Genomic DNA, 27589 nt, shown 5'->3' with positions numbered 1-27589 from the left:
TGAGGAGGTCAAGGGGGAGTTGAAGATGTAGGAAAAGTAGGAGATGATGAGGAAGGTCCTGGAGAAGGGGACGAGAATGAGGATAAGGAGGTCGAGGGTGGCCGACGGCGAGTGCTTGCAAATGAGGGTGCAATTAGGGCTTGAGGATTTGGGTTTGGGGGTTGGATAGGAGGAGGAGGAGGATAACGTGGCAGTGGCAGAGAAAGAGAAGGTGGGTCTGGGGGAAGATGTTGCCGCGAGTGGGAAATGGGTTTGGGGTGGTTTTGGATTTGGGTTGCAAGGAAGGGGAAGGGGTAGGGGATGATGGGTGTTTGGGTTATTTATTATTTATTTTAAAGGTAAATTATTAAGGGTTTAGGTTTAGGGTTTGGCGTGGGTGGGAGTGGTTTTGGATTTGGGTTGCAGGGAAGGGTTGGGGAAGATGGGTGTTTGGGTTTTTTTTTTTTTTTTAAGGGTAAATTATTATTTTTTAATATTTTATTAATTTTTTTAATAGAAAGTGGGTCCAGTCTCAAGCCACGTCAGCATTTAACAATTTAATTGACGGACAATTGATAAAAGGTATGACATTGCAACAAATTCGAAGATAAGGTATGACATTGAAATTTTTTAAAGACGGGATATGAAACTGTGACTGACTCAATAGTTGAGGTAGTTTTATGTAATTTACCCAATTCTTATTGTTGTCAATAATTATAATCTCGTGGATATCATAAATACAAGGGTGAGCCTTGACACAATGGAAATGTTGTTTTTTTATGACCAAAAGGTCACGGTTCGAGTCGTGGGAACAACCTCTTTGCAAAGTAAGGTAAGGCTGCGGACAATAGACGTTCCTCCCTGACCGTCGCAAAAACAAAGCCTTGTTGGCTTGGGTTGCCCTTTAAAAATCATAAATACAATGGAAAGATACAGCAATGTGCTTCAACCAATATTAATATTATCCAAAAATGAAACCCTAATGCATCTAACCTGGAAAAACAGTTCATGTGTATGTTCATGGTATGCTTTGCAATATCTTGATCGAATCTACTCGATACCCGATTGCCTCTTCGTAGTTCCCTCAGCTTCGAAATTCTCATGACATTGCAAATACGATCCCATCTGATCGGCTGCCCACTTCATAGCAGTCATTCCTCATATAGCGCCGGACCTGCTCTCTCATATAGTGCCGGACCTGCATCCGAGAAGCCTCGTGTAGATTCGGCCTTCTGGGAAAAGGTCATGGAATCACTATCAAACAGAAACAAAAACGAAACAAAAGTGAGTTGAAACGCATGAGAGAATCCAAGAGAATCTTAAAAGACTAAATGGCAAATCTATAGGCCCTAATCATGGTTTATAGGCCCTAATCATGGTTTAGGTTGCTGACAAGATTTAGCATGATACATCCCAGTTGGAAAATGACATCCCACCAAAAGTGACCAACCATTTTTCATGGACAAGATTTACACACACATACATCAATACATCTTTAGTCTTACTGTATTTGATATCAGTGTGTTTAAAAGTGCTTTTAGAAGGACTTAAAGTGCTGCAATCCAACAATTTAACTTCGTAGAAGGAAAATGGAGAAAAGGAAAAGAAGATGTAAACTAGAAAAAAACAAGACAGCTAATGATTCTCGAAAATATGATGATAAACGGAACCAAGAAAATGTGGACAAGTCATTAAAGGTTGACATCAAACTAAAGTTGATAATTGCTCCTGTGTGAACTACTTTTCCTGTATACGAACAGCAGTTTAACTACTCAAATTTTGACAAATTTGAGCTCCTATGTACAAGGCATGACTATAGCGATGAACATTCACTCTCATAGTAAGTTAAGCTTTCATATAGGATACCAAAATTAACCATTTCCAATTATTTAACTATATATATATATCACTTCCGATGATGATAACAAATATAAATCAAAATTGCTAACTCGTAAAAATTTTGTACTGTATCATATCACTACCACTAGAACGTATATACATACTCAGCTCAGAGTTTGATATCCTAGTGGCCCTTGCACTCCATCTTGTCTTGTGTTCTTTCCCATCAGAGAAGGCATCCATGGGAACATTTTCCCGAGCTCCTTGCTTATTGTACTCGGCCTAAGTTGCTTATCATTAATTCCAAACTTTGCTCTTTCAATTGCTTCCATTACATCTTCCCTGGCCACAGTTTCACCACCTGCAACAGACCATAGATTAATATGAAGTCGAGATCCATGTACAATTTCAGATGGCAAAAACCGAGTGATATTTGGATGTACTATATACCCTACCCCTACGAGCAGCAAGTAAAGCAGCTTCATTGATGATGTTTGCAAGATCAGCACCTACAAAACCTGGTGTCAGTGAAGCAATGAGATCGCAAATAAGATTAGTGTCTTCCTCCAAAGGAACTCCTCTCAAATGTACAGCCAATATCTTTCTCCTTCCTTCTTCATCTGGTTCTCCTACAACTATTTTTCTTGAGAAGCGGCCTGGCCTACAAAGGGCAGAATCCAATACTTCAGGCCTGTTTGTTGCTGCAACAACAATCACCTTCGAGTCTGACTCAAATCCATCCATTTCCGTCAGCAACTACAAGAACAGAAACATTTTTTTGATGAAAAACATTAACTTAATTGATATTAAAATAAATTTCAAACATACATTATAGATGACAAGATGTCACCTGAAATTCAAATCCAAGATCTACCAATATAATAATGTGGTTAATACTTAATACTGCCTTTTACTATTGTACATAACAGCAGGGATCGAAATTCGAAACAATAAGCTAAGTTAATGTGTTGATACTTGATAGCTATTTAGACTTGAAAATTGAAAACAAAACTAAGGACATTAAAGGAAATACTCAACGTTCCAAGATTGAAGGTGAAAGTACAAGCTAAACGCATAGTAAATAAGCAAGAAAGGTTGGCAAGATTTTAAAGGGGATCAATATGATTTTCTCATCAGACGAAATCAAACAGGAGAGAACCAGAGTCTTCCTACATACAGTGGTTTGACAATTATCAAAAAGTTTGGAAATACAAACAATGACCCACAGATCAAATTATACTAACAATTCCAGAAGACATTCAGAATGTGACTGCTAAAATTTGATATGGATGGATGCAAGAAATGCAGGATTGAAGCCATAATTGGACCTTATATTACCTGATTCAATGTTTGGTCACGCTCATCATTGAAACTTCTGCCACGCTTCGTTCCAACTGCATCAAGCTCATCAATGAATATAATTGAAGGGGAATGTTTCCTTGCCATATTAAAAAGGTCTCTAATGCGAGCTGCCCCTCTTCCAACAAACATCTCCACAAATTCACTGGCAGAAACACTGAAAAATGGTACACCTGCTTCTCCAGCCACTGCACGGGCAAGTAATGTTTTCCCTGTTCCTGGAGGACCCACCAGCAATACACCTCTGGGTAACTTTGCTCCTAGTTTGTTGTAGTTAATAGCTCCTTGCAAGCATAAAACTATCTACAAACGAGAAAGATGTCACAAAAATAAAGGAAGAAAATTGTATAAAAAAATTAAACAGTGAGAATATATTTCGGTGCCTTTGTTAGTAATCACATATACAAACAGGTAGTAAAATCTACTATGGTAACAAAATCATAGTTTTGAGAGGCAATAATAAACTTTAGAAGGACATACAACTTAAAGAGATTCCATTATACAAGGCATATGTTGTTCACTTGCTTGTCTAACACCTCTAAATAAAACGAGAAGCATCCACAAGATTACATCTCAATAAAAATATGCACCCTGAAAGGCTCATCGCCATGTGTAATAGGGCTTGTTGCAAGCCATGGGATACCTTCCCAGCACTGTTCTGGATACAAATATAGACTCATGAACTCATGATGTGAACTTCACAACCTTCTATGTACTATATATATATATATATATATATATATATTTTATTTATTTATTTTTTTTTAAATTTTTTTTTTATTTGTTCAAGACTTTGGTGTTTCAAGCTCGTGGAGATCAGAACACTCCAACAACAAGCAAAAGAAGCATTTTTGGCTGTTCTTCTAAGAACTGATAAATATGTCTTCCTAGTGTTTCTAACTTGTATCAGCAAGTGTTTAAGCCAAAAGCTTCCTTGCTTTCACGGAGTTCATAATTGTAGCAAGCAGAGTGAAGGATATCCACAGTTCCGTGTTAAGAAAGTAAGTACCACATTATCAACTCTATAATCAAGTTAGCAATGAAACAAAGTATCGACACAAAGAAATAAACAAAAGCATGCAAAATATCTAATGTATTCAAGAGAAGAGATGTGTACCTCCATAAGCTCCAATTTCGCAGCATCAACTCCCTCAACATCCTCAAATCCAACCAACTGCTTATCAGGTCGTTGCTTTCTAGCTGGGCTATTAGCAGCTGAAAGTTGACGATAAAGAAGCCACATCAATGGCATCAAAGGAATCCACAGAGATATTATAGTTATCAAAGTAGTCCTCATTGACATCAAAACTGATTGAGGAGCCGAGCTATATGTAATTCCTTTCTCTCTCATCAAACTAAGTAAAAATTTCTCATCATGATCTACTTTTCTAGTCAAATACTGCCAGTCAGGGGTTGAAGCTCGAGTCGCTGATAAATTTCTCAATACATTTGTATTCAGTGCTTGACTAGATCGAGAACCATCATCACTTGTTACTTTATCGGCCACATTCTCACTTTGAACGCTTGGTAATTCTCCTTCAGACAATTGAGTATCCCTATCAATGCGAGAGTTTGTGTTATAATATATTCGACGAGACCCCTCTTCAAGTAGAACTTTCGTAACAGACTCATTTCTCAGGCTTGTTACCAATTCGGAATATGGAACCATTTTCGGAGAGGGCAAAGCTGTTAACTTCAGAAACAGATAGCTCAGCCCCAATATTACAGAAACCAAAGAAACAACAGTCACTCGTCTTATGTTCTTTTGCAAGAAGGCCCGAACACCATTCAACACTGACTGAATTGTAACTCTTTTCACTCTCATAGCCAACCACCGCAACCTCGGGCGTAATCTCAAAGAAAATCGCCTCCTCAAAGACCTCAACTTAGTGTCTCCTTTCTTCCCGAAATGGATCTGCTTATTCGCGCTATTCGCATTTGTCAATGGCTCAATTTTATTGTAACAACACAACCCATGTCTAGAATCACAACAATTATTCAATCCCTTTAACCAAACTCCATTGTTTCCATTCATCAGTGGCCTAAGCTCATTGTTCCAAAACAACCCATGTTGAAAGTTTCGAAATTTATGAAACCCCGCCGACCGAAAACCAAATGAACTACAGTAAAAACCTCTATACCTCCCCAAAGACTTGGACTTTCCGCCATTAAATTCCAATTTGTTTGGGACAGATAAGAACCCAGTATTGGAAACTACAGAAAAACAACAAGCCATGCTTTTCCTACAACAACACTTAGTCTACTGAAACATCAGAGCAAAACCCACTAACTGTATAATCACCATTACAAGATTAACACAGAAAAAATCATAATTTTGTGTAATTTGGCAAGAAAAAGGGACAAAATTCTGAAAAATAAACCTGTCAGAGGTGTTTGTTTTGGTACTCAAATTCTTCAGAGCTGGGGAATTTTGGTTGAGCAGGAAGAGCGTTTGCTAGTGATTTTTGGAAGATGGGAGATGAAAGTGAGGGTCTTTGTGGATTGGGTCCATGAATAAGGAGGGGGAATACAAAAAGGAAGAAAACAGTTTGCTATGAACTGAGAAATTCTCCCCAAGGTTTTTGCTAACAGATATTTTTACATGGTAAGCTCTGATTGGTTCCACTGTTTCTCTATCATGGGTATGGCTGCACAGGATTATGATTTTGTTTGACTAAATTGGACCGGTATTGCCGGTATTTTACTTTGTTTAATTAGTTTTCTCAAAATATTGGATTTCACAAATGAAAATATGTGTGGAATAGGGATTTAGTGATCAAGTTAATTGAGGAGTCGACTAAAATAAAGTTAAAACAAGACTAATGCTAGGGTACAAATTACATGAACAAAAGTGAGAATACGGTAATCTTGAATGTTGTTAATAAATTTCACTTTTGTTTTTATTGTTTGTGCGCAGATTTATTCTCAATTTAAAATTAATTTTAATAGGACTAAAATCACTTATCGAGAAAAAAAAAACAAGAAAAGTATTTTTCTTCGCAAATACTACCAAACAAGGTGCATTGCCCAAAAAACAACGGAAGAGAAATGTTAAATAGGTTTTCTCAAGTGAGATTCTCTACATATTTTTTGTCATATCATACTTTAACGTTAATTCATTTATCAATATTACAAAATATCGTATTAAAAATATAAGATAACAAGTATAAATAATCCCAACTTTTTTTTAATGTCGTGTTATATCCAACAAACCACGCGTTCTGTTGTCGTTGGTTTGCCATTAAGCAACGACTCCAAAAAGCCGCCATCTATAAAAATCTCGATTAATAGTATGCTATGATATTTTGATCCTAATGAGGAGAGAGAGGGGGAGGACGCACTCCATGGCGCACACGCGCATAGCAGCTCCATTTGGTTTTGGTGGATGACAGAAACTACCATTATTAGGCCTTCCTGTGTCTTGAATTCATTGATTGGGAAGCAGCTGAAAAAACCATCACCATTTGAGGGAAAAAGGAAGCAACTTTAACGATCAGAGGAACAAGCAGAAGAAAACCCATCAAACTTGTCCAATTGCCCAGGTGGGTTTTTAATTTTTCCTGCTTTTGACTGTGATTTCGATTTGTGTTTTTGGTTTTTTGGTTTTTGCCTCAATGCATTGAGAAATTTGTGGATCCATAGAGCTCGGTGGATGTTTGATTGTTTTCCACTCTGCCCATGTGTTTTGTTTTTTGTTTTTTGTTTTTGTTTTGGTTCTGAATCTGATTTGATCTGATTTGGTTTTCCTGTTATTGGGTATGCTTTTGTTTGTTCAGAAGATAAATGGTTGTGTTTGGTGGATTACAGAATGGTCTCGTTGTCACCGAACGACGAAGAAATATGTGCCCTTCGATTTAATATCAATGGTGGAGAATTAAATGGATGTGCTTGTCGTGTTTTAATCTCAACCCTTGATACCAAATCCAAGGGTGGGTGACTTCCTTAGTCACTTGACGAGACTCGTTTTGGATTATATGTGATTCTTCAGTTTGATGATAATGGTATTGAGCATCTTCTTATGTGCGTGTCTTTGTAGTTTCTCTCATGATACGTCCCATTTGGTGTCCATATACATTGTTGGTCTCTTCAGCTGTATTTTGTCATATTTAAAAGCTAAGGGTATGGCATATTCATTGAGTACTGGAAGTTATAGTTATCTGCCAAATGGTTCGATAGATTGTTTTAATCGATAATATCATGGCCGTCTAACTTGCGAGTCTTATTAGCAATTCGACAGCAATAGGTTGCTGTTGTTGCGGTTATATTAATGGCTACCACAAGTTGTCATTCATATGTTTTTGGGTGCTTATGGAAGTGGGTTTGTTTGTTTTCTTGTAGTTGTGGTAAACTTTTTGATTGCAAGAAGTTCCACTTTTCTTTTGTTTCACCTCTTTCAGTGTTTTCGGTCTATTTGGTCCACGGAATTGATCATGGTAACAAAGTTGTCTCTTTTGCAATGTGGCGTGCAAGAGATTCTTTAAGATAGTGAAATGGATAACAAACTAGAAGAAGATGATGATCATGAGCCAGGTCCAGTTCCTCCACTGAGACTGGACAGATTTGGCTTCTTAAAGCCAGAAGTTTCTCCTCAAGGTTTAGCCAAGAGCAGGTCAGCCTTTGAATATGAGAGGTAAGCTTACCAATTTACCATTTTCTGCTTTTGTTTGGCCATAAAATGTTCATTTTAATGAATATGAGACTCGAGCAATTTAACATTTAATCCATTCTAATTATATACCATGGCTCTTCACCGTTTTCAGAGAGGAAAGAAGAGTTAGAAAATGGAGGAAGATGATTGGGGTGGGAGGGAGTGATTGGAAACATTATATTAGGAGAAAACCTCACGTCGTTAAGAGGAGAATAAGGAAAGGAATTCCTGATTGTTTAAGGGGTCTCGTTTGGCAGTTGATCTCTGGAAGTCGGGACCTTTTGCTGATGAACCCTGGGGTTTACGAGGTACATATTATTCTCAGTTGTTACTTACACTGCTCGTCCTTATTTGTGATTATTCTTTTCATATCCTAAGTCGATACTTCATCTTGTGCTCTTGTTTCTTTGTGCACGCAGCACGCATATCCCTAGTATTAAACTAATAAGCGGTATGGTTGTTGCAGCAATTAGTGATTTATGAGACCTCAGCTTCAGAGCTGGATATAATTCGAGATATATCGCGTACCTTCCCTTCACATATTTTCTTCCAGCAGAGACATGGCCCTGGTCAAAGGTCGCTCTACAATGTTTTGAAGGCGTACTCTGTCTTTGACAGAGAAGTTGGATATGTTCAGGTTTGACACTTTCTGTTTGTTCACTCTTGCACTTAGTTTATGTCAGACACTGGATAATTTTAAATGGTTAAAAGAATGCAGGGAATGGGATTTCTGGCTGGTCTCTTACTTCTTTATATGAGCGAAGAGGATGCATTTTGGTTATTAGTCGCATTACTCAAAGGAGCAGTCCATGCACCAATGGAAGGTTTATATCAGGTAGCCTTTATGCTATTTGAATTTCTTGATCTTTTCTTTGGTGGTTTGTTGACTAACTAAACATAATCATGCCCATCATTACTAATGCAAAAAGAAGAATGTTAGACCGCCATTTTGATCATCTGGTCCAATTCTTATAGTCAAAAGGAACAACAAAAACAAAAGAGATTGAGATGGTATCAGATAAACCAATTGGTCAAATAGGATTTAGGTGGTAAATTGCAAAACTCTAACCTACTGCTGAGCACATTGGTTTCTCGTTAGGCAAAGTAAGAGTTTATCTATGTTTTTCTTTCTTTTCAAAGGACATCTTCTTTGAGCGTAGGCCTAGACCTTTGTTTTACTTGAAAGATTTTTCCTTTGTTATTTGCTGGCGTTCTGAGCATTTCGGAGCTCTAATTCTGTTATGATGTCTTTGGTGTCTTTTCTACTCCTTGTATCTATTTGGGGGTTTTGATCACCTTGTTCACATTCATTTTTATCTATACGGATTATGCCTAAAATAGTTTGTTCGTTTATTATACTCAGACCCAGATATATTGTTTCTCGTCAAAAAAAAGGGGATAGTAAAGGGTAAAATGGCTTCAGTGCTCTTAGAAGTGTTAGTTTATGCTTGTCATGTCGTGTAGGTAGGGCTACCACTGGTACAGCAATACCTTTTTCAGCTTGATCAGTTGGTCAAGGAGCACTTGCCAAAGCTGGGCGAGCATTTTACTCAAGAAATGATAAATCCTAGTATGTATGCAAGCCAGTGGTTCATAACCGTTTTCTCCTACTCTTTCCCCTTCCATTTGGCTCTTCGAATTTGGGATGTCTTTCTGTACGAGGTTAGTTATTTTTAATGTGTTGTATCTCTCTTTCGAAGTACTATTGGTGGCGGGAATCTAATTTAAAATTTTTCATTTCGTATTTTTCACAGGGTGTGAGAATTGTCTTCAAAGTTGGTTTAGCCTTGTTAAAGTATTGCCATGACGACTTGGTGAGTATATCACAACAGCTTTCTACTCCGCACCATGATAACTAGAACATCGCATGCTCATAGACTTTGTTACCATATTCTCTTTTTGACAGACAAAATTACCATTCGAGAAACTTATTCATGCTCTGCGTAACTTCCCTGACGATGCAATGAATCCGGATACTTTACTTCCATTGGCTTACTCAATCAAGGTTCTTCTTCATATCCATTTCATTGCTTCTATCATCGTAATTCTTGCTTCTATCATCATTCACACACATGCATCTTTGATCTCACCAGGTATCGCGGGGTTTGGAGGAAACAAAGCAGGAGTACGAGAAGAAGAACGGGAAGGAAGGTAAGTCTCAAGAGATTGAGAAGCAGTTGGAATGAAGGTCGTGTGCGCATCTCATCGGAGCACTACATATGTTAATTAACTTGTCATTATTTTCCCGGCATGGCAGTGATTGTCCGAAACAATGTACTTTCGACAACATCGTCCTCAATCGTTGTTTGATAGTTGCATTGTTCAAGTCCTTGTTTATGAGCTCCCCTGTTCCTGTTACAAACTCAAATGTTGTTAGATGTGAATATTTATTAAGATAGGAAACCAAAAGGATGTATATAAATCTTTTTATTCTTGCATTAATCTTGGCTGCAGTTATTCGATCATCCCCCTGAACTCTGTTTTATCAGTTTTTACTTACGACGTTTGTGGTATTTCTAAGGTTCCGGCTCCTATGTATCCCGCCCCCTTAGTACGGCCTCATGCTGTCCAAGCCCTCTTTTTTAGTTTTTATCAAGCATTTAGTACAATGCCGGTCCACAGAGGGCGGGATTATTTTGAAATACGAGGCCTCCAGTCTAGTGGTCATCAATCGGCCTATGGTCCCAGAGTGAGAGGGTCGGCCCCTAGCCTAGGCCCGATCTACCAAGTGAAATGAAATTAAGGATCTAATCTGAACGAGTGATCTAAGCCGTTGGTTTTGGAACTTTCTAAATTCAAAGCCTTGATCATTTGTAATATATCTTTGATTCAGGGGCAAACTCATTAAGAGGCAAGGAGATCAATTGTCCTTTCGAACTCCGGTGAATATTCATGGATGATTTAGATGCTGTCTTTTTTAAAGTTGAAGCTTCTCTTCATGCACTTCCACCTGCTTGATAAAATGCTTCAAAAAGGAGTTGCCCTTCCAACTTTTAAAATTATTACATGTCTAAAAAATGTTTGCGAACTTTTATAAGTGGTCTTCCGAATAATTTTTTCCGAATCCGTCACTGTTCAAAATTTCCCATCGTGACACACAATCTTTTAAATCATATTATTCATTAGTTGGAAGAAGCTAGAAGCGTAATTGACATTAAGAAAAGTTGATGCCAAATATGTGCTTGTAGCAGAAAAGACCATAAGAGTGTTTTTTCAGACTTGATACACAGAGACACAGCTGCGCAGCATTACTTGAACCACGCGTTGTTTGACATGCATGCGTTGCGTTCCCTCCTGATTTTCTGCGTCAAGACAGAACGAACGAGAGGAATCAAAGGCTGCTTTTGAGGTGGGAAGTTGGAATGCGTCCATCTCGAACCAACTCGAATATTAGACACGGACTCATTACACGACTCATAACGATTGTTTACACGTTTAACACTGCTCCAACTAATATTGTTGTTATATTTTTGAAAACCAATTTGACACAAATTTAACATGCATACAATGAGTTTAAATATTTTTTACTCAAAGCTATCGGTCGGCGCTTTGTGACCTATCTTATTGAACGACACGTGTCTTTTCGTTTAAATTTATTTTTGCCGTTTTAGCTAAAATAGTTTCTAGGATGGCATAACTTCTTATTGGCACTGAGATTTAAAATCGATAGAACTCGTGTCTGAGTTACTTTACTGTAAATCATTTTGGTTTTTCCGTTAAAATTTTTATTTAAATTACGAGAAAATGACAAAAAATACTCTCAATTTTGTCAATTCATTTTGGCTCATTGTTTATTAAATTAAGGGTATTTTGTCGTTTTGATCCTTATTTAACACAAATTTTTCACAGAAATACCAAAACAAATTTAAAGTCGTATTGCTTTTAACACAAATTTAACGTAGTGACATGTGTCACTCAATAGGATAGATCGCAAAGAGACCACATAAAATTTTGGGGTCTTTAGATTTAAGCCCTTACAACTCTTAAACTCTAGACAAAAACCCACATATATTATAACTTATAAATAAAATCCAAAATTTAAATATAATGTCATGTTGGATAAAAGATGTCCATGAATTTGTGTTTATTTACAAAATCATGCCACCAAATCTCTTATACGTTTCTTTTAGACATTTAATTTGTTTAATATATTTTTAATTTTGTGTGAACTCCTCCAATCCAAAACCTATTTAGATCAAATATATAAGGACATATATTCTACATTTATGTATACTAATACCATAAAAAGAAGTAGGTAAATTAATTTTGTTACAAATTTAAAAAGTAGGCACATTAATTTTCATGTAATTATACAGTAGGTAAATTATTTTCACAAAATTAAACAATAAATATTGTTTTCAAAAAATTAATTTTCATAGTAGGTAAATTTTTGCATGTAATTATACAATAGGTAAATTATTTTCATAAAATTAAACAATAGATATTGTTTTCAAAAAATTAATTTTCATAGTAGGTAAACTATTTTCATGTAATTATAATGTAGGTATAAAATTAAACAATAGAAATTGTTTTCATAAAATTAATTTTCATAGTAGGTAAATTATTTTCATAAAATTAAACAATAGATATTGTTGAAAATAAACACTAAATTAGGTATATTCAAATTGAAATTTATTGTCAAAATTAAAAAAAATCCAAATTAATTCCTCCATCTACAACCAAGACCTTGCCAAATTCAATGCACGTGATCAATTAAAACAAAATTACAAGAACTTTCCATACTGGCTTAGATGGGGTATATTAGGGATCCAAAAAATATAAAAACGGACACACAAACTTAATTTGGTAAGTTGCTTAGTTGAATTCTAATCATTGGGTTTTATTCGGATAAATATTATATGATGGGCTAGAGGCTAGAAAAAATGAGTTTGGAGGGGAAAAGTTAAATTCTTAGTAAAATTTCGAATACAAGGAATTTAAAGTTGTATATAATTGAGTGAACATAAAACGTAACACAAAGATGACATAAACATAAATAGATAAATATGAACGTGGCTCAATGCCACCCCCTAATTCGAATAAAAAAAATTCCTATAATTGTGGCAATTAACTTGCTTTTACGTTAGTGGGTAGGTATTGTTGCCATTAGTTGCATGCTTTTGCTTAATTATAAGATGCTTGCCAACAAACAAAAAGAAATTAGAAGATGCTAAACCTCCGAATCACGATATTAGGAGAGATGCATATGCATCGCCACAAAATTTGGATGACCATTCGCCAATCTTTATATTCCAAAATTAAGTATCCCCAAAACAAGAAAGTCTTAATTAGTTAATTTGGTATTAAGCATTATTGGGAATGTTGGGCACATATTCTAAAAAAAAAAAACTTTAGTTTTTTCTATTATTATTGATTGATACGTATCAAGTTCGAGAAATGCAAACGAGATTCTCTCAAAAGTAGGACTTGTATGAACTCTCCACCACCTTATTTTTTTGTATAGTATTTTATAATGTTGACATAAAAATTGTGGTAAAAAAAAGAGGTGGCAGAGAGTCTATAAACAATTACACTTCTGAAATAAGCTCCTTAACATTTTTTGTTAAGCTTATGACAGCAAATTTAAAAAAAAATTAAGTTTACTAACAAGTAAATTAACGACTGATACAATTAAAATATCTGATATAAAATAGTTATAAAAAATTTGTATTTTTTAGTACATCGATACTTTTACACTAAGGCAAATGAGAATTAAGCTAAGTCATATAATTGGCATCCTAATTTGATATCAAATTTGTCATCGACATAATTCGAATATAAAATTTCCAATTTTTAAATGAAAAAAAATACCACCAGACAGTAATAAAGATTAACGTTACAAAAGATTTGAACATGGTGTTACATTGCATGTGAAATGTTCCTAATGAATTAATCAACACAATAATTATTAGAGACACGATTGGGATAGGAGTGGAACAAAATATTGAAAACGGCACAAGTTATTATTCTTTTTTGGTTTGCGGTCCAAGTTGCGTGGACCAAATTGCAATTGATTTGATATCAAGTTCGAGGAGCATCGTCATGCGGGCCCACACAGCCACGCAAGACAAACCTGTCCCTCTCATTACGTGTGGTCGATTCACAACCACACCTTCTTATCCTTCCGACACGTGTCGCGATGACGCGCGCTCGTCCCCGCCCTCAATCTCCGGACCCCCCTTTGACGCCGTCGTTTCGCTTTCGCAGGCCTTTTCAAAACTTTGATTCCGCGATCAAATGTCCAAACTGCCCCTGCCCGCCTTGTGGACGGCGAACTTCCTATCCGCGCAAACACGGAAGGGCAGAATCGTACGAATAAAAAATTACGGGAGGTTCGTGAGTCGTTGAACAAACACACTTGAAGAGGAAAGAAAGCGTGGCATGACCGTAAATAAAGAGAAATATCGTGGCAAACACGCATTATCCGACTATTTAAGATAACGCTCCCGTAGGGGCTCGGAGCTTCACGAAAACAACGAAGCACCGTTTTTTCTGCTAACAAATTTTCGTGAGCCTCAGTTATTTTTAGGGTTTCCATTTCGCCGAATCCTTCAGATCTTCGCCTCCTCCTTACCAATTTCGTCCCAGTTTTCGAATTTTCAGGTACGATTAGGGTTCCATTGTTCGCCTTCGGTTCTCAATTCTATGGAATGTTAATTCAATGTTTTGTTGTTGTGTAATTCTAATCTTTTTGTGGTTTCTGTTCGCGTTTTCAGGTGTTGATATAGAGATTTAAAGGGGGAATTTTGAAGGAGATTGTAGATTCGGTATTAGATTATAAAAAGAAAAAATCAATTGTAAGTTTGTTTCCCTAATCTCGGTTATTATTTCGATGTTTGATTTGATTATTGGTATGAATATATGAGAAAATATTGTGTTTGTTGCTGGTTTAGGTCAAAGTTTTGTTTTTGTTGTTGAATTGTATTGAATTGGGGATTTTTATTCTATTCTGTTGTGGAAAACGTAATGATTTGGTTTAGAAGTTGAATCAAGATGTTCATTTGCAAATTTAATAGCCAATTCTATGCGTATTATCGATATTTTCGGGGGGTTTTTAATCTCATATACAGACTACTCACAATGCTTGTTTGTTTTGTGTATATAATTGTAGCATTTTTGTTTATAGGGTTTCATGCTTGGATGTATGATTGTTATTAAAAATAAAATTGGTTAATTAGGCTTTTGATCTGTGCGAATCGTTGTTTATTGGTCTAAGCAATTGGCTTTTCATGATATTTTCATAGAGGTAACGGATTTGCTAGTTTATTACTTGTGAGGTTATTTGGTGTTGATCCCTTTTTGGTTAATCCTTTCTGCAGGAAAATAACTGAATGAGCTAATGGAGTCCAAAGGTGGCAAAAAGGATTCTAGTAGTAGTAAATCATTGTTCTACGAAGCTCCCCTCGGTTACAGCATTGAAGACGTCAGGCCTCACGGTGGAATCAAGAAATTCAGATCAGCTGCTTACTCTAACGTAAGTTTTACTTTTGAGTTTCTTGGTGCATGGATTTCCTGGTTTGTTTTGTATGGATACCCTACTAATATTATCATACATTGTTCTCTGTGCAGTGCGCTCGGAAGCCCTCCTGAGTTGTGTTAAGTCCCGACATAACCCCGTGCGATCGTTAATACTGCAATCTTACTCTAGTTATTCTAGTCTATTTCTTTTTCCTACTTCTCTCGTTCTCTCGTTCCCTCGCTCCCTCGCTTGTTATCACTTCATCTGCTGTTGCATCGTCATTTGCTTGCTGAATTTGAGATGGCTGTACCGGTCTCTGCAATTGGATTTGAAGGGTATGAAAAGAGGCTCGAGGTCTCTTTCTTCGAGCCTGGACTGTTTGCTGACCCTAAAGGCATGGGTCTTCGTTCTCTATCGAAAGCTCAAATAGATGAGATTCTGACACCAGCTGAGTGCACCATTGTTTCTTCACTGTCGAATGATGATCTTGACTCTTATGTCCTATCCGAGTCGAGCCTCTTTGTGTACCCTTACAAAGTGATCATCAAAACCTGTGGCACAACGAAATTGCTTCGATCAATCCCTGCCATCCTCAAGCTTGCCGACTCCCTCTCTCTAGCTGTAAAATCTGTGAGGTACTCTCGTGGGAGCTTTATCTTTCCTGGTGCTCAGCCCTCTCCGCATCGTAGCTTTTCGGAGGAGGTAGCTGTACTTGACGGCCATTTTGGCAAGCTTGGTTTGGCAAGCAAGGCATATGTTATGGGAAGCCCTGACAAAACTCAGAAATGGCATATTTACTCTGCATCGGCGGAGTTGGCAAGCTTATTTTGGGGTTCACGCCAATCAGGCCCTACATACACTCTGGAGATGTGCATGACTGGTTTAGACAGGAAGAGGGCTTCTGTCTTTTACAAATCCGACGCAAGTTCAGCTGCTGGTATGACCGTAGAATCCGGCATCAGGAACATCCTCCCGCAGTCCGATATATGTGACTTTGAGTTCGAGCCGTGCGGTTACTCCATGAACTCAATCGAAGGGAATGCAGTTTCTACCATCCATGTGACACCAGAAGACGGTTTCAGCTACGCTAGCTTTGAAACAGTGGGCTATGATTTCAAAGATGTGAACTTGACCCAACTGCTGTACAGGGTTCTGGATTGCTTCAAACCAGCTGAGTTCTCCATAGCCTTGCACACCACGAGCACCGCAGGCGAAGATCTTGACGCTAAGTGCCCTCTGGACTTGAAGGGATACTGCTGCGGAGGAAGCAGCTACGAGGGTTTGGGGCTGGGTGGCGCGGTCACGTACCGCAGCTTTGTCAAGGACGACAGCGGTTCTCAGTCTCCAAGGTCGATTCTGAAGTGCTGCTGGAGCGAGGACGAGAAGGACGAGGAAGTTGAAGAAATAGGTCTGGCAAAGATCTAGGGTGATATTGTTCTTGTTTTTAGTATAAATAAAAGTAAAAACAAATGTGACTGTGGGGTTATGTTGCAATTATAGTAGGGTAATGGTTTATGATATTGTCAATAAACCGGATCTCGGGTGGCGGCCGATATCCGTCGTCGTTCTGAGACTTCCTGGATGCATGAGTCTTTGTTGATGTACCTTTTTTCCCTCAATAAGATGAATATTATTGTCATCTATTTAATTTCTTGTGTTATGACAATGGTTTATGTTATTTATCAAGTTTTTAACTTCTTTGAAACGGTTAGTCTACCCTTATGGGTCGGGCAAACTCATAAAGGTATTTTAATCTTCTTTTTAACTATTATCGTGCGGTTTACCAATGCCAGAAACAGAAACGAGCCTCTCTCGGTAGTTCATACATCATATTAATGGCCTGAACACGGAATGAATACAAGTCAATACACATTTTGCCACCCATTGCCTTGGTGAGGAGTAATCATCTCTTTCCTCAAGGAAGCATCCTCGCTTCTAAGCTTCTTGTTTTGAGGAATGTTAGAGGTTTCTCTTAAAAGTGAACACTAAAACATTGTGCCGCAAGCATGAGATGACAAAGTTAAGAGAGTTCCCTTAAGAGTCTCTCTTGTTTTTGGTAGAAATTTGTTGGGCATTTGGGTTGTAAAAATCCAAGGAAGGACATTTCAAACGAACTTAGGAAAATTAAGCTGCCAAATTTGACTTAACAAAGGAAAACCAATAGGCATTAAGCAAAACCTTGGAAGAGGTCAAGCAGCCATTCATTATTGCATATGCTGGAATTTGTACCAGTGGAGAAGTTGCCCTGCTAAACCTAACCAGGAATTTTAGACTTTTTAAGACAAGCATCGTTGATTTCGACTGGTCAGAGGAGACAGAAAAGGGACCGGAGGCCAATTTGTCTAAAAACAGTGAATGTGATGTCGGCAGTCGATGAATTCCAATCTTAACGCATGAGAAATGTGCAGGTAAAAAAATAAAAAGAAAAAAAGAATTCAACATGGATGTCACTTACATTTGATAAAAACAAGCGGAAAACCAAGTAGTGGGCGCAAAACTGTTATGCAATGCGCATTGTACCACTCATGTCTCGACATTATGAATGAGAAATTGATTCCTGGCTTTTCTTCGTACAAACTTTCAGGCGTTCAGTAAGGTCGAAACTTCCTAGCCGCTCTTAATTGCTGTATCCGCTTTTTATCTTGCTCAAACTTGCTCTGGAGCATCATAATTTCTGCAAGGACAGATCGTATTAGTGCTTCGCTGTTTTCTGCACCGCATTAACTAACAAAAATACATATATTCTAGTTCTAAAATCAAAACCCTTCGTGTGTGAATTATGAAAGTTAAACAGAAACTGACACCAGAAGCGTATGTAACATGCCATTGCTTGCTCGTTATGGGAGTGCTTTAGAGGATATGCAACATTTTCAGCAAATGAAGTGTGGTTTTTCAGGTTAATAAAAGATGAGCTTTATATGTAAGATTAACATACCATTCCTCTGAGCTTCTTTCCTTTGGAATCGATAAAAATCTAGCCCAAAAACTTCTGTACGTTTCTTCTTGGCCACCTTGTCCTCCAAAGCAGCCTGGGCGACAGACCCTACTGTAATTCCACTCTCAGCATCTGTGGTCTTCTTCCTTCCTTTATGATGTACTACAACTGTCCATCCTCCCTCTGCAGCTCGGGCTTCTTTCTCTTTCTTTTCCTGTATGTGCCACACATATATGCGAACTTAGACACTTTGATCAACTCGGAAGTTACATGCAATGAATATAAACAGATGGACATACACAAACCACACAATATACCATAAAAATAGATTATACATTTCCACGTTACATGGGCATATATGAAGTGAGTTCAGAGGCAGGAATATGCGGCATACATCCATGAAGTAATTATGAGGGCCATAATTCAAAACAAGGAAAAACAATAGAGCAAGCACATCAGCTATACATTATGTGTTTATAGATGGCTCAATATACATGAAAGTGCTTTTATGATCTTCAAGTATGTGCAAATTCTTAAGACGGTGCGAGCAGTGTTATTAAGAGTGAAGGTTCCCATCGCTGGTTTGAATGAAGATACTCTAGTTGTAGGGTAATTGTAGCATTGAACAGGAAAATTACCTGTTCCAGTTTTTCATCATGTTCAACCATAAACTGATCGATTCTTTGCTGCAGTTCCTTCAATCCAGGTCTGCTTTGATGGTATTCCGTAACCCATTCTGTGGATTCAGAAATTCTCAATGAGAGATAAAATATCACCATATGTTGACTTTCGTAAATGAAATAATTTGAAGCTTATTATCCATATGTATACTGATGGGTGTTTGTCGGCTTTAGAATATGAACAGTATACACCAATGAGCATTTTGAAATGAGTAATTCTTACTTTTCATTCCTTTCGAAGAGTCCTCATCCCCTGAAGAAATAAGGTAAACATCAGCCTGATCAGCTTCTACTTCCGTTTCCATTGTCTTTGTGGACTCTGATGAATCAAGATCCCTCTTTTTCTTTTTCAAAGCTTTCTTGGATACGCCTACATTGACAATTATCATTACTAAAAGTAGAATAGCACTGGTTGCAATGAAACTGTAATAACTCGGATACAAATAAATGTTCACATTCAAGAATCGTACTTGATATTCCTCTTGAGCTGCTCTCCCGACCAGCTTCTACTTCCTTTTCCAGTGACTTCACAAACTCTAATGGATTACGATCCTTCTTTTTCTTTTTCTTAGCTTTCTTTGACTTACCTACAGTAAAAAGAAAACCTCAATGAGCACTTGACCTTATAAGTATAACTGCAATAAAAGCTCCATCCAATGACTCGACGCTCAGATCAAACAAAAGCTGCCACTTTACTAAGTTCCAATTTCAGACCCTTACCAGCCTCAGTGAGCACTTCACCAATTTCAATCTCTTCCTGAGTTTCAAATGGGCTCTGATCAGCAACTCCATCATCTAATAGAAAGACAATTAGATTAATTAATTAATTAAAAGCAGCAGGAACGGATTCTACAGTTGGCACTTCAAAAGCACCCAAACATTTCCATACAACTTGAGTCAGAAATTGAATCCAGTGACCTTAGGTTATAGAAAAGAAAACAACTCTGACTTAACATTCTTATCATAACAAAACACAGACAGGCAAAGATATTGGAAATTTACAAACTTCCAACAGTCACCCCCAAAAAGGTACTTGAATGCACCAGGACACGATTAACAAATTAGACAATACAGTGGTTCCCGCGCATACAATACACTATACTGCTACCCAACTAGTGGCAACTTACCATTGATTTCATTAAAATCGTCATCAGTCTCCGTATTTGGGTGATCATTCTCGCTTTCCACAGCTACATAATTCTTCACATTCTTTACTTTCCTTTTCTTCGTTAGTTTTGTCTTTTTCTTATCTTTGGCTGGTTTGACTGAATTATCTACTGAAACAACAAAAGCAAACCGAAAACATAAGAGTTCATTCCAAATCTATAGTCCTAACAATGTACTTAACTCGTAAGAAACAGAAACCCAATGTACCTTCAACAGAGACTTGGACAACCTTTCGAGAGTCAGCATCGCTTTCCTTTGCCCTTTTTCTCTTTCTCATCTCTGCCGATCCCAACATTTTAACTGGAAACAAATAAAATTGCAAAATCACAACTTACTTATACTCTTCGCCGTAACTTTACACATACAGAGAGCAAAAACACTATGCTGCCAAGGACAATTACCAAATTTCTGTGTCTACATAAATATGAACAATTACACACACATCAACTATTTTTTTAGTGTGTAAATTCCATAATTTCCCAATGTATGTAGCATCTATTTTATATCATTTTATTCATCATCCAATACAAATTTCTAAACAATGAGCTTTCAATTCAAACATAAAGTTTATCAAGAACCCAAGTTAGAATCAAGCTAAAACAGTAAAACAGTAAGAAAAAAAATATTAAATTTATATGAAATGTGACAATACCCTTTTCAACAATATCCAAATTTGGCAGGGCAGCCTTCTTGCTCTCATGGGTCTTCTTCTTGTCCTTCATTCCCATCTTTCTGGGTGGTTTTCCGTACCCGGTTCGCAATTACCTCAAGAACCCGACTTTCCTACTCTGAGACTCTACTTCCTCTTCCTATCTGTAAATTTTTCTGGAAACCAATGCAGAAGAAGAAGAGGGTTTTTTGGGCAGAGAAAAACAAACAAAAAGATTACAAAAAGTTGGAAACTTTGGAGCTCCGCCGATAGCTGGTATCGAACGAAGAGGGAGAAGGAGGCTGTTGCCGCGGGAGTTGAGGGCTTTTGTGTCCCACGACGACTTGGGTTTAGGGTGTTTTTTTTTTTGGGTCTGTGTGTGGGCCGGGTATACAAAATTAATAAATTTAACCCGTCTGTACTGTAATTTTCGAAACTATCAGGGGCTCCCATAATATTTCAGAATTTTACTCTCTTACCCCCTTTATTTTCTGTTTTTTCAAAAGCTTTTCAAGCGTTGATTTTTCATGGGTTTGGAGGTCGGCAGCACCCATGGTGGTAATTTGCAAGGCCAAGACGCGTCGAGTGGACTCATCATGAGTCATGAGGGGGTGGGTGGGGCCATAATAAATGGGGCTTGAGTGTGATGTTTTTGTGACTTTAACTTATGGGAATATTTTTGTTTACCATTTTTAAGCGAGGGTAATATTTACTACTTTATTTATTGTAACTTAGATTGTTGAGGTTGTTTCGGGCCTTTTAACCAAATCCCCTTCAAGATTATTTCGGTCATTTCGACTCCTAATTTAAGAACAATATGGACCACATAAAATTCTCTAAGCTTGCAATTATTAAACTCCATGTTAGTGAGCCTAATATATATTTTTTTAGTAGTTCACCTTAAGTTTTTGAAATGAACACAACATGTTTTTTAACGAGCCAAGTTTTTTAGGTTCGTACCAAAGAGAAGTAGAGGACTTGTGAAAAGGAGGTCAAATGTCCAAAACCAATTTATTTCCTCACCTCCTGGTGTAAATATATCTTTTGTATAAAAACAAAAAATTTAAAACTTGTGAAAATGAGGTCAAAAGTCCGAAATAACACTTATGTGCAAGGCACCGAACTATTTGGATGGAAAACTTAAAAAAACTTAGAGTAAAATGACAAATTAATAATTTCAAAAAATTGTTATGACAGATCGCGTAAAATTTTGTTCATATGACAAATAAAAAAGAATATAAATTCATATAAGGCTTCAAAAAATTTCTCTAATAATGATGTTTAAACAGTTTCTCTAACAATAATGCATCCCATGACTACTACATACGTAATGTTGTAAGAGACAACAGTAATTTTTTGTAATAAAGTCTACAGAGACAGAAACTAAATTCTGTATCTTGGACCCGGCTTCTTTGCCCTTCAACTTTCCATACATTCTCATCCCCTCCTATTTTGTGCGGTAACCGTTAAACTACATCAACATTTTATATTAATTTTTATTATAGAGATAATAAGACAAAAATCAATAGTAATATATAATGTTGACCTACCTTAACCGTGATCGCACAAATAAAATAAGATAAAAATGTATGAGAAGTGGAAGGGCAGAGAAGCTTAATCTTTCTATAAGAGATGATGTGCGGTCACGGTTAAGTCCATCATCTCCCATCTCATTGATGACATTATCATCCCAAATAATCAATAATATGACTGTTAAAGTAGCGTCCCTTCACAAAACTGTCAAAACCCTATGAACAGCAAGTGAGCAACTACCGCAGGAGATAAACCGCTTCCTGATCAGGAGGCCATCCAATTGATAACGCGACACGTGTTAGTCGCGAGAACGATCTCAGAGCAAGCCAGTGAATAACTTACGCGTGGCATCACACGTGTCGACATTCAGCTGGTCCGAAATTCTATATAAACCTATGTCCATCTAAGTAATTCATCATCAAGCAAATCAAATTCCATCTCTCAAAAGCCTTCATTCGATTTCTAAGTGTTTTTGCTCCAGTTTCCAACAAGAAGAAAATGGCTGACAACACTCAGAAGATGAGCTACAACGCTGGAGTGGCCAAGGGCCAAGCTCAGGTAAACCCTAACTCATCTCCATTTTTCGTTTTGAAACTTACTAGCGTTTCAAAATAGTCATGCTGCACTCGTTTCTTCTTTGTTCTTACGATTGTAGTGCTTGTATGATCGACTATTTTGAAGCGTCAATAACAGTTTTCGTAGCGTTTTCTTTTGCTTTACGATTGATTGTGCATAGAGATTGATGTGTGTGTGTGTGTGTTGTGCTGGATGATTTTGGATTTGACAGGAGAAGACCAGCACAATGATGGACAAGGCCAACAGTGCCGCCCAGTCTGCTATGGGAACAATGCAGGGTGCTGGCCAGACTGTGCAGGCCAAGGCAGTGGGTGCTGTCGACGCAGTCAAGAACGCTACCGGCATGAACAAATGAAGCAGGAACTATGGAGCCTCTTCTTAGACAGCGTTGTTAGTGTTTTTAATTTCTTGTTTGCAACAATGGGAGCTTTAGCCCCTCGTCTATCAGTTGAAGGGATCGATGTTGTCGAGCTCTCATTTGGATGTGTGCTTACGTAGTTCACACATCGTTTATTTGTTCAGTTTTCTTTGCTTTTTTCTTCTGTTAATGTTTGTCTCTCCTTTGAACAAGGAAGAGGGGCTCCGCTTGTTGTAGTTCTCACCTAATTAGTTCATGAACTGTTTAATTATATCTTAAATCTTTTACTTTTATTCCAATACTCATCTTTATATTTTCATGATATTAAGATGCTTAAAATGTTGCTAAAAGGCATATTGGTCTTTGCCATGAAAATAAAATCAATTTTTGATCCTTTTTACTCTCTTTCAGAAGCCTTTAGGCCCCTTAATTACAATCAGAAACCTGACAAAAAAAGGAAATGAGTATGATTAATATAAACACAGTTCAAAGAAAGAACAATATTGATATAGGAACTATAAAAATCTGAGAAAACAAGAAATTAAGTAAATTAATATTTCTATCAAAATATTGATATAGGAACTATAAAAATCTGAGAAAACAAATCAGAAATTAAGCAAATTAATATTTCTATCAACAACAACATGCATTCATGAGTTGCTTGCTTAGTTGGATAATAGGTAGGGTAGTGAAAACGTCGTAATAGGGTATGGAAGGTAATTTGTAGTGGTAAAAAAATTAAAATAAAATTTTCGTTAAAGATTTAAGCTCAAAAACAGATTGTTGTTGTCTTTCTGCTAACCCCAACACCCATGGCTCCACACTGAATACTCAAGCTTTCAGCAGGTTGGAAGTGGCCTCAAGGGAGGTGGAAACATGGATTTGCTATGGTAGGATTAGGGCTGAAAAAAATTCTCAAAATTCTCAAAATTCTCAAACCAAACCGAAAAATCCTAAACCGAAACCGAAATTATCCCGAACTTTAGTAATCCCGTACCAAAAAGTACCGAAATATTCGGTATGGGATTGGTTTTCAAATTTTATTTTTCGATAATCCCGAAATCTTCTTTTCCTTTTGCTTTTGGTTCGTACTTCCCATGCTACCAAAGGACAAAGTGTGCAGCAAAGCAAACTGCAATATCTATTAGGAATTAACTTGGCTGCTGTAAATTCAGCAGCCACTTCTCCATGCACCCAATCTTGAGTGGACACGTGTTTAAGTTTTAATCCTATTAGAAATTAACTTGGCTGTTGAAAATTCAGCAGCCACTCATCCTTACACCTAATCCCGGGTGGACACATATCCAAGTTTTTAAAACTTGTTCGATCTATTATATATTATTAAAATAATCAAAGTGCGCAGAAAAGCACATGAATGTTGTGTGTTGTCTAAATTACTATCAAGCAAACTGCAAACATAGCATATTATATAATAGGGGCATTTTGATATAGATGCCTCGTTTTTTAATTTTTTAGACTAAACATACACTCCTTTTGAAAATTTGATCAAACATTTTCCTAAAATTTTGGTTATTAATTTCAGTTCCTATTATCCCTATTATCCCTATATTTATGCATTTATTATCTGTCACAACCCGTCCCAGAATTACTAAATACCGAGGACGTGAAATTACAAAAACGCCCTTAAATGGGATTAAGGTGCGTAATTTTGGTGTTTGTTTTATTTTAAGATCCTAAACTAGGGTTAGATTATATTCGTATGTGTTAAATTATATTTGGACTTAGGTGGGAGCCCCACCTCCTGAAATCCTTCCCCCTTTCCCGTTTTGTTGTCTCTCTCTTCCTCAGCTCTCCTTAGTCACTCTCTCTCTCTCTTATTCTTCAGAAAACACTCTCTCACTCTCTCTCTTACTCTCGAACTCACGGCAAACACCAAGCATAACCACAATCCTACACCAACGTCCAATCTAAGATCACCATCGTGATCTAGGGAACTTCACGAGCACGGGGGTATAAGTTTCAGGTGAGTTCACTTCGAGAAACCCTAGTTTTTAAAGCCCCGTGATTTTGTACTGTTCACAAACTTAAGTATGGTTATGTTTTAGGTTAAAACAAGATCACCACGAGTCTTAGGAAGTTCCAAGGAGGCTCGGAATGCCTCGTTTGAACAAAATGGACGTCGGGATCGTTGGGTTCGAGTTTGGCCGAATTTGAGGAATTTTGGAAGGTATGATCTTGTTGTTTTTGGACCTTAAAAACCTTTCAACGTGATAGTAGGTGTTAAATGCTTCATTTTGGTATAAAATGCGAAGAAATTGGACGAAAAACGAGTGAGATTAGTGGAATTGAAATTTTACCCAGTTTCCGGCGCCGGCGACGGTCGCCGGAGCTGAAGGTTGAAGGTGACGGAATATTCCGTCAAGTTTGACGGAATATTCTGACGCCGTTAGTTAGTTTTAACGGTAACCGTTAGTTTTTAACGGAATATACTAAGATTTGACGGAATATTCCCTAACGCCGTTCACTGTAGCCGTCAGTGTGCATGTCACGTGGCCGCGCGTGGGGGGCGCGTAGGTCCGTGCCACGTCAGGCGCGTGGGGGCGCGTGAGACCTCCAAAAATTATTTTAAAAATATGGGGATGATCCTGAGGTTGTGTAGGTCACGGTGGTATATTCATATACCCAATTTGAGCAATATATGAGGAGTTATTAACTAAGATTTGGGTTAGGCGTTAAATAACGTCAAAATGGTTACTTTTGTATAGGTGAGGTTTATGCGGGCATCGGGCATGGCCAAGGGATGCTCAGGGACTTACGAGACGTCGATGTAATCTGTGAGTGGGCAGTTTTGTTTTCCGTATATATATATACTTGACGTTTCCCAGAAATTGAATTGAAATGAAAATATGTTTAAAATGAAATGCATATGAGTTATGTGGAAAAAACGGGAAGTGAAATACCATGCATAGAATTGATATGAAAAGTATATAGAAATGTGAGTTGAAATGCCATGCATGAATTAATATATGATGCATATGTATGAATTGGTGCGGTGGACGCACAGGTAAGAATTGATTTATGATGCATATGTATGAATTGGTGCGGTGGACGCACAGGTAAGAATTGATTTATGATGCATATGTATGAAATGGTGCGGTAGACGCACAGATGAGTATTTAATTACTGTTATGATGATGATGATATATATTGAGCTCAAATCCTGCACCATGGTTTAGTGCTTATAGTATTCACCGCATCGCACGCTCGCCTTGGATCCAAGTAGATGCTAGTCGTACAGTCCACGCGGAGTGGGTACGACAGACCAGTCGCGAGAGTGTTAGTGAGATTCCGACTGGTGGGTGACCTTAGATTATGTGCACAGATGATTTATGAGAAGCACTAGAGCGTAACTTGTGTGCAGAAGGCCGGACGGGTCACAGAGGTGACTCCGGTAGAGTGATAATGATAGATTTTGAGCTCTAGGTTCAACCGTATAGGGCTATTAGAGGGCCTACGGTTGATTACTTTCTTGCACCTGATATGATTATGTTGATGCATTCATACCTTATTACTGTTGAGATGATGTGGCATGGCATAATTAATATGAGAAATGTTGAGATGACATGGCATGGCATGATTGATAAAGAGATAATGTTGAGATAGTAAAAATGAAGTTTTGAGAATATATATGTATATTTATATTTTACATTTCTGGGAAAGTATACAGGTTTTACGGAGAGGGGTTACAACGTTTTGAGAAATGTTTGGATTTGGAAAAGAATTGTTTTACTGACCCACTCAATTTTGGTTTTGCGCCCCTCCAGGTTCAGGAATCACAAAGGTGTGGTGACTACGAGGAATTCGACGGTGTTCTGACAGATTGGACAAAATTAGGACTCACCTTCGGGTGTATCAATTTAAATTGTATCTTAAAGCTTCCGTACTGTGCAAATGGTTACGTCACTCTCACGTGACGGCCAGCATGCCCTCCTTCGGGACGGGGTGTGTCAGTTGGTATCAGAGCATGGTTGCAATCTTGGACATCTTGAGAAGTTTCTAGTGAATTCTGTCAGAACTACACCGCCTCGTAGCAAACCACGTAGTTAGAGGAACTTAGTCTCCTTGATTAGCGGGTTAGGGGAAACTATTCTTATGGTGATTCAGTATATTAGAAAAATGGACATTTTAAGACGGGTTATGAGTTGAATTTGAATCACTTAAGAGAAATGATGAACCTGAGGGAACAAAGTGACGGATTAACCAATTGGAAAAGATGTTTCGGAATATGCAAGTCAAAGGAATCTTCCTTCTGACAAGGGGTCGAGACGACTACCTGGTTTTGGTTATGAATTTGTATCCTGGTGGAAACAGGAGTATGAATTGTTGTCACCAGAGGAATCAGTCGATTGAGAATTGTTTAAGGACTTGTTTAAAGGAAAAGTTTAT

General features: G+C 37.5%; 5 protein-coding genes across 8 annotated transcripts; 3 read left to right on the top strand and 2 right to left on the bottom strand.

Moving 5' to 3' along the window:
- Nucleotides 1–876: 876 nt before the first annotated feature.
- Nucleotides 877–5776, bottom strand: LOC103421545 (probable inactive ATP-dependent zinc metalloprotease FTSHI 3, chloroplastic). Its single transcript, XM_008359588.4, has 5 exons — nucleotides 4295–5776; nucleotides 3157–3480; nucleotides 2274–2574; nucleotides 1983–2179; nucleotides 877–1233 (listed from the first exon to the last, which is right to left on the bottom strand). Exons 1-4 carry the CDS (start codon nucleotides 5411–5413, stop codon nucleotides 1983–1985), a joined length of 1941 nt encoding a protein of 646 aa, XP_008357810.1. The 5' UTR covers nucleotides 5414–5776; the 3' UTR covers nucleotides 877–1233.
- Nucleotides 5777–6372: 596 nt separating this feature from the next.
- Nucleotides 6373–10290, top strand: LOC103421543 (uncharacterized). Its single transcript, XM_008359587.4, has 9 exons — nucleotides 6373–6719; nucleotides 7575–7807; nucleotides 7938–8133; nucleotides 8292–8462; nucleotides 8544–8660; nucleotides 9290–9487; nucleotides 9580–9639; nucleotides 9732–9830; nucleotides 9919–10290. The coding sequence occupies exons 2-9, from the start codon at nucleotides 7668–7670 to the stop codon at nucleotides 10009–10011; spliced, it is 1074 nt and encodes a 357-aa protein (XP_008357809.2). The 5' UTR covers nucleotides 6373–6719; nucleotides 7575–7667; the 3' UTR covers nucleotides 10012–10290.
- A 4006-nt stretch (nucleotides 10291–14296) lies between these two features.
- On the top strand, nucleotides 14297–16923 carry LOC108171783 (uncharacterized). The gene is given in 4 exon segments (NM_001329041.2): nucleotides 14297–14428; nucleotides 14542–14622; nucleotides 15145–15299; nucleotides 15395–16923. A coding segment is annotated over 1 exon segment (1125 nt). The 5' UTR covers nucleotides 14297–14428; nucleotides 14542–14622; nucleotides 15145–15299; nucleotides 15395–15584; the 3' UTR covers nucleotides 16710–16923.
- A 698-nt stretch (nucleotides 16924–17621) lies between these two features.
- On the bottom strand, nucleotides 17622–21245 carry LOC103421541 (uncharacterized). Of its 4 annotated transcripts, none has more exons than XM_070804607.1 (9): nucleotides 20719–21245; nucleotides 20274–20366; nucleotides 20027–20173; nucleotides 19620–19694; nucleotides 19370–19486; nucleotides 19123–19290; nucleotides 18858–18955; nucleotides 18220–18433; nucleotides 17622–17958 (listed from the first exon to the last, which is right to left on the bottom strand). In XM_070804607.1, exons 1-9 carry the CDS (start codon nucleotides 20792–20794, stop codon nucleotides 17873–17875), a joined length of 1074 nt encoding a protein of 357 aa, XP_070660708.1. In that variant the 5' UTR covers nucleotides 20795–21245; the 3' UTR covers nucleotides 17622–17872. The 4 variants fall into 4 exon arrangements, with proteins under 4 accessions (XP_070660708.1, XP_008357808.2, XP_070660707.1 ...); XM_008359586.4 differs by having other exon boundaries at nucleotides 19123–19269; XM_070804606.1 differs by having other exon boundaries at nucleotides 20027–20176; nucleotides 20719–21198.
- Nucleotides 21246–22526: 1281 nt separating this feature from the next.
- LOC103421540 (stress-induced protein KIN2) lies at nucleotides 22527–23453 on the top strand. The gene is made up of 2 exons (XM_008359584.4): nucleotides 22527–22806; nucleotides 23036–23453. Exons 1-2 carry the CDS (start codon nucleotides 22747–22749, stop codon nucleotides 23177–23179), a joined length of 204 nt encoding a protein of 67 aa, XP_008357806.1. The 5' UTR covers nucleotides 22527–22746; the 3' UTR covers nucleotides 23180–23453.
- The last annotated feature ends 4136 nt before the right edge of the window (nucleotides 23454–27589 follow it).

This window comes from Malus domestica, chromosome 09 (assembly GCF_042453785.1).
Source record: "Malus domestica chromosome 09, GDT2T_hap1".
Lineage (NCBI taxonomy): Eukaryota > Viridiplantae > Streptophyta > Magnoliopsida > Rosales > Rosaceae > Malus > Malus domestica.
Note: the sequence above shows the minus strand (reverse complement) of the source record. Positions and strands in the feature narration are given on the sequence as shown.

Coding starts and splice junctions, on each gene's coding strand:
- LOC103421545 (XM_008359588.4), bottom strand. CDS start 5,413: ATGGCTTGTTGTTTTTCTGTAGTTTCCAATACTGGGTTCTTATCTGTC. Junction 3,481..4,294: donor CGAAATTGGAGCTTATGGAG/GTACACATCTCT, acceptor TCTCGTTTGTAG/ATAGTTTTATGCTTGCAAGG. Junction 2,575..3,156: donor GTGACCAAACATTGAATCAG/GTAATATAAGGT, acceptor CTGTTCTTGTAG/TTGCTGACGGAAATGGATGG.
- LOC103421543 (XM_008359587.4), top strand. CDS start 7,668: ATGGATAACAAACTAGAAGAAGATGATGATCATGAGCCAGGTCCAGTT. Junction 8,661..9,289: donor CAATGGAAGGTTTATATCAG/GTAGCCTTTATG, acceptor CATGTCGTGTAG/GTAGGGCTACCACTGGTACA. Junction 9,640..9,731: donor AGTATTGCCATGACGACTTG/GTGAGTATATCA, acceptor TCTTTTTGACAG/ACAAAATTACCATTCGAGAA.
- LOC103421541 (XM_070804606.1), bottom strand. CDS start 20,794: ATGGGAATGAAGGACAAGAAGAAGACCCATGAGAGCAAGAAGGCTGCC. Junction 19,291..19,369: donor CAGCTCAAGAGGAATATCAA/GTACGATTCTTG, acceptor TTCTACTTTTAG/TAATGATAATTGTCAATGTA. Junction 18,434..18,857: donor ATGATGAAAAACTGGAACAG/GTAATTTTCCTG, acceptor TGGCACATACAG/GAAAAGAAAGAGAAAGAAGC.
- LOC103421540 (XM_008359584.4), top strand. CDS start 22,747: ATGGCTGACAACACTCAGAAGATGAGCTACAACGCTGGAGTGGCCAAG. Junction 22,807..23,035: donor TGGCCAAGGGCCAAGCTCAG/GTAAACCCTAAC, acceptor TGGATTTGACAG/GAGAAGACCAGCACAATGAT.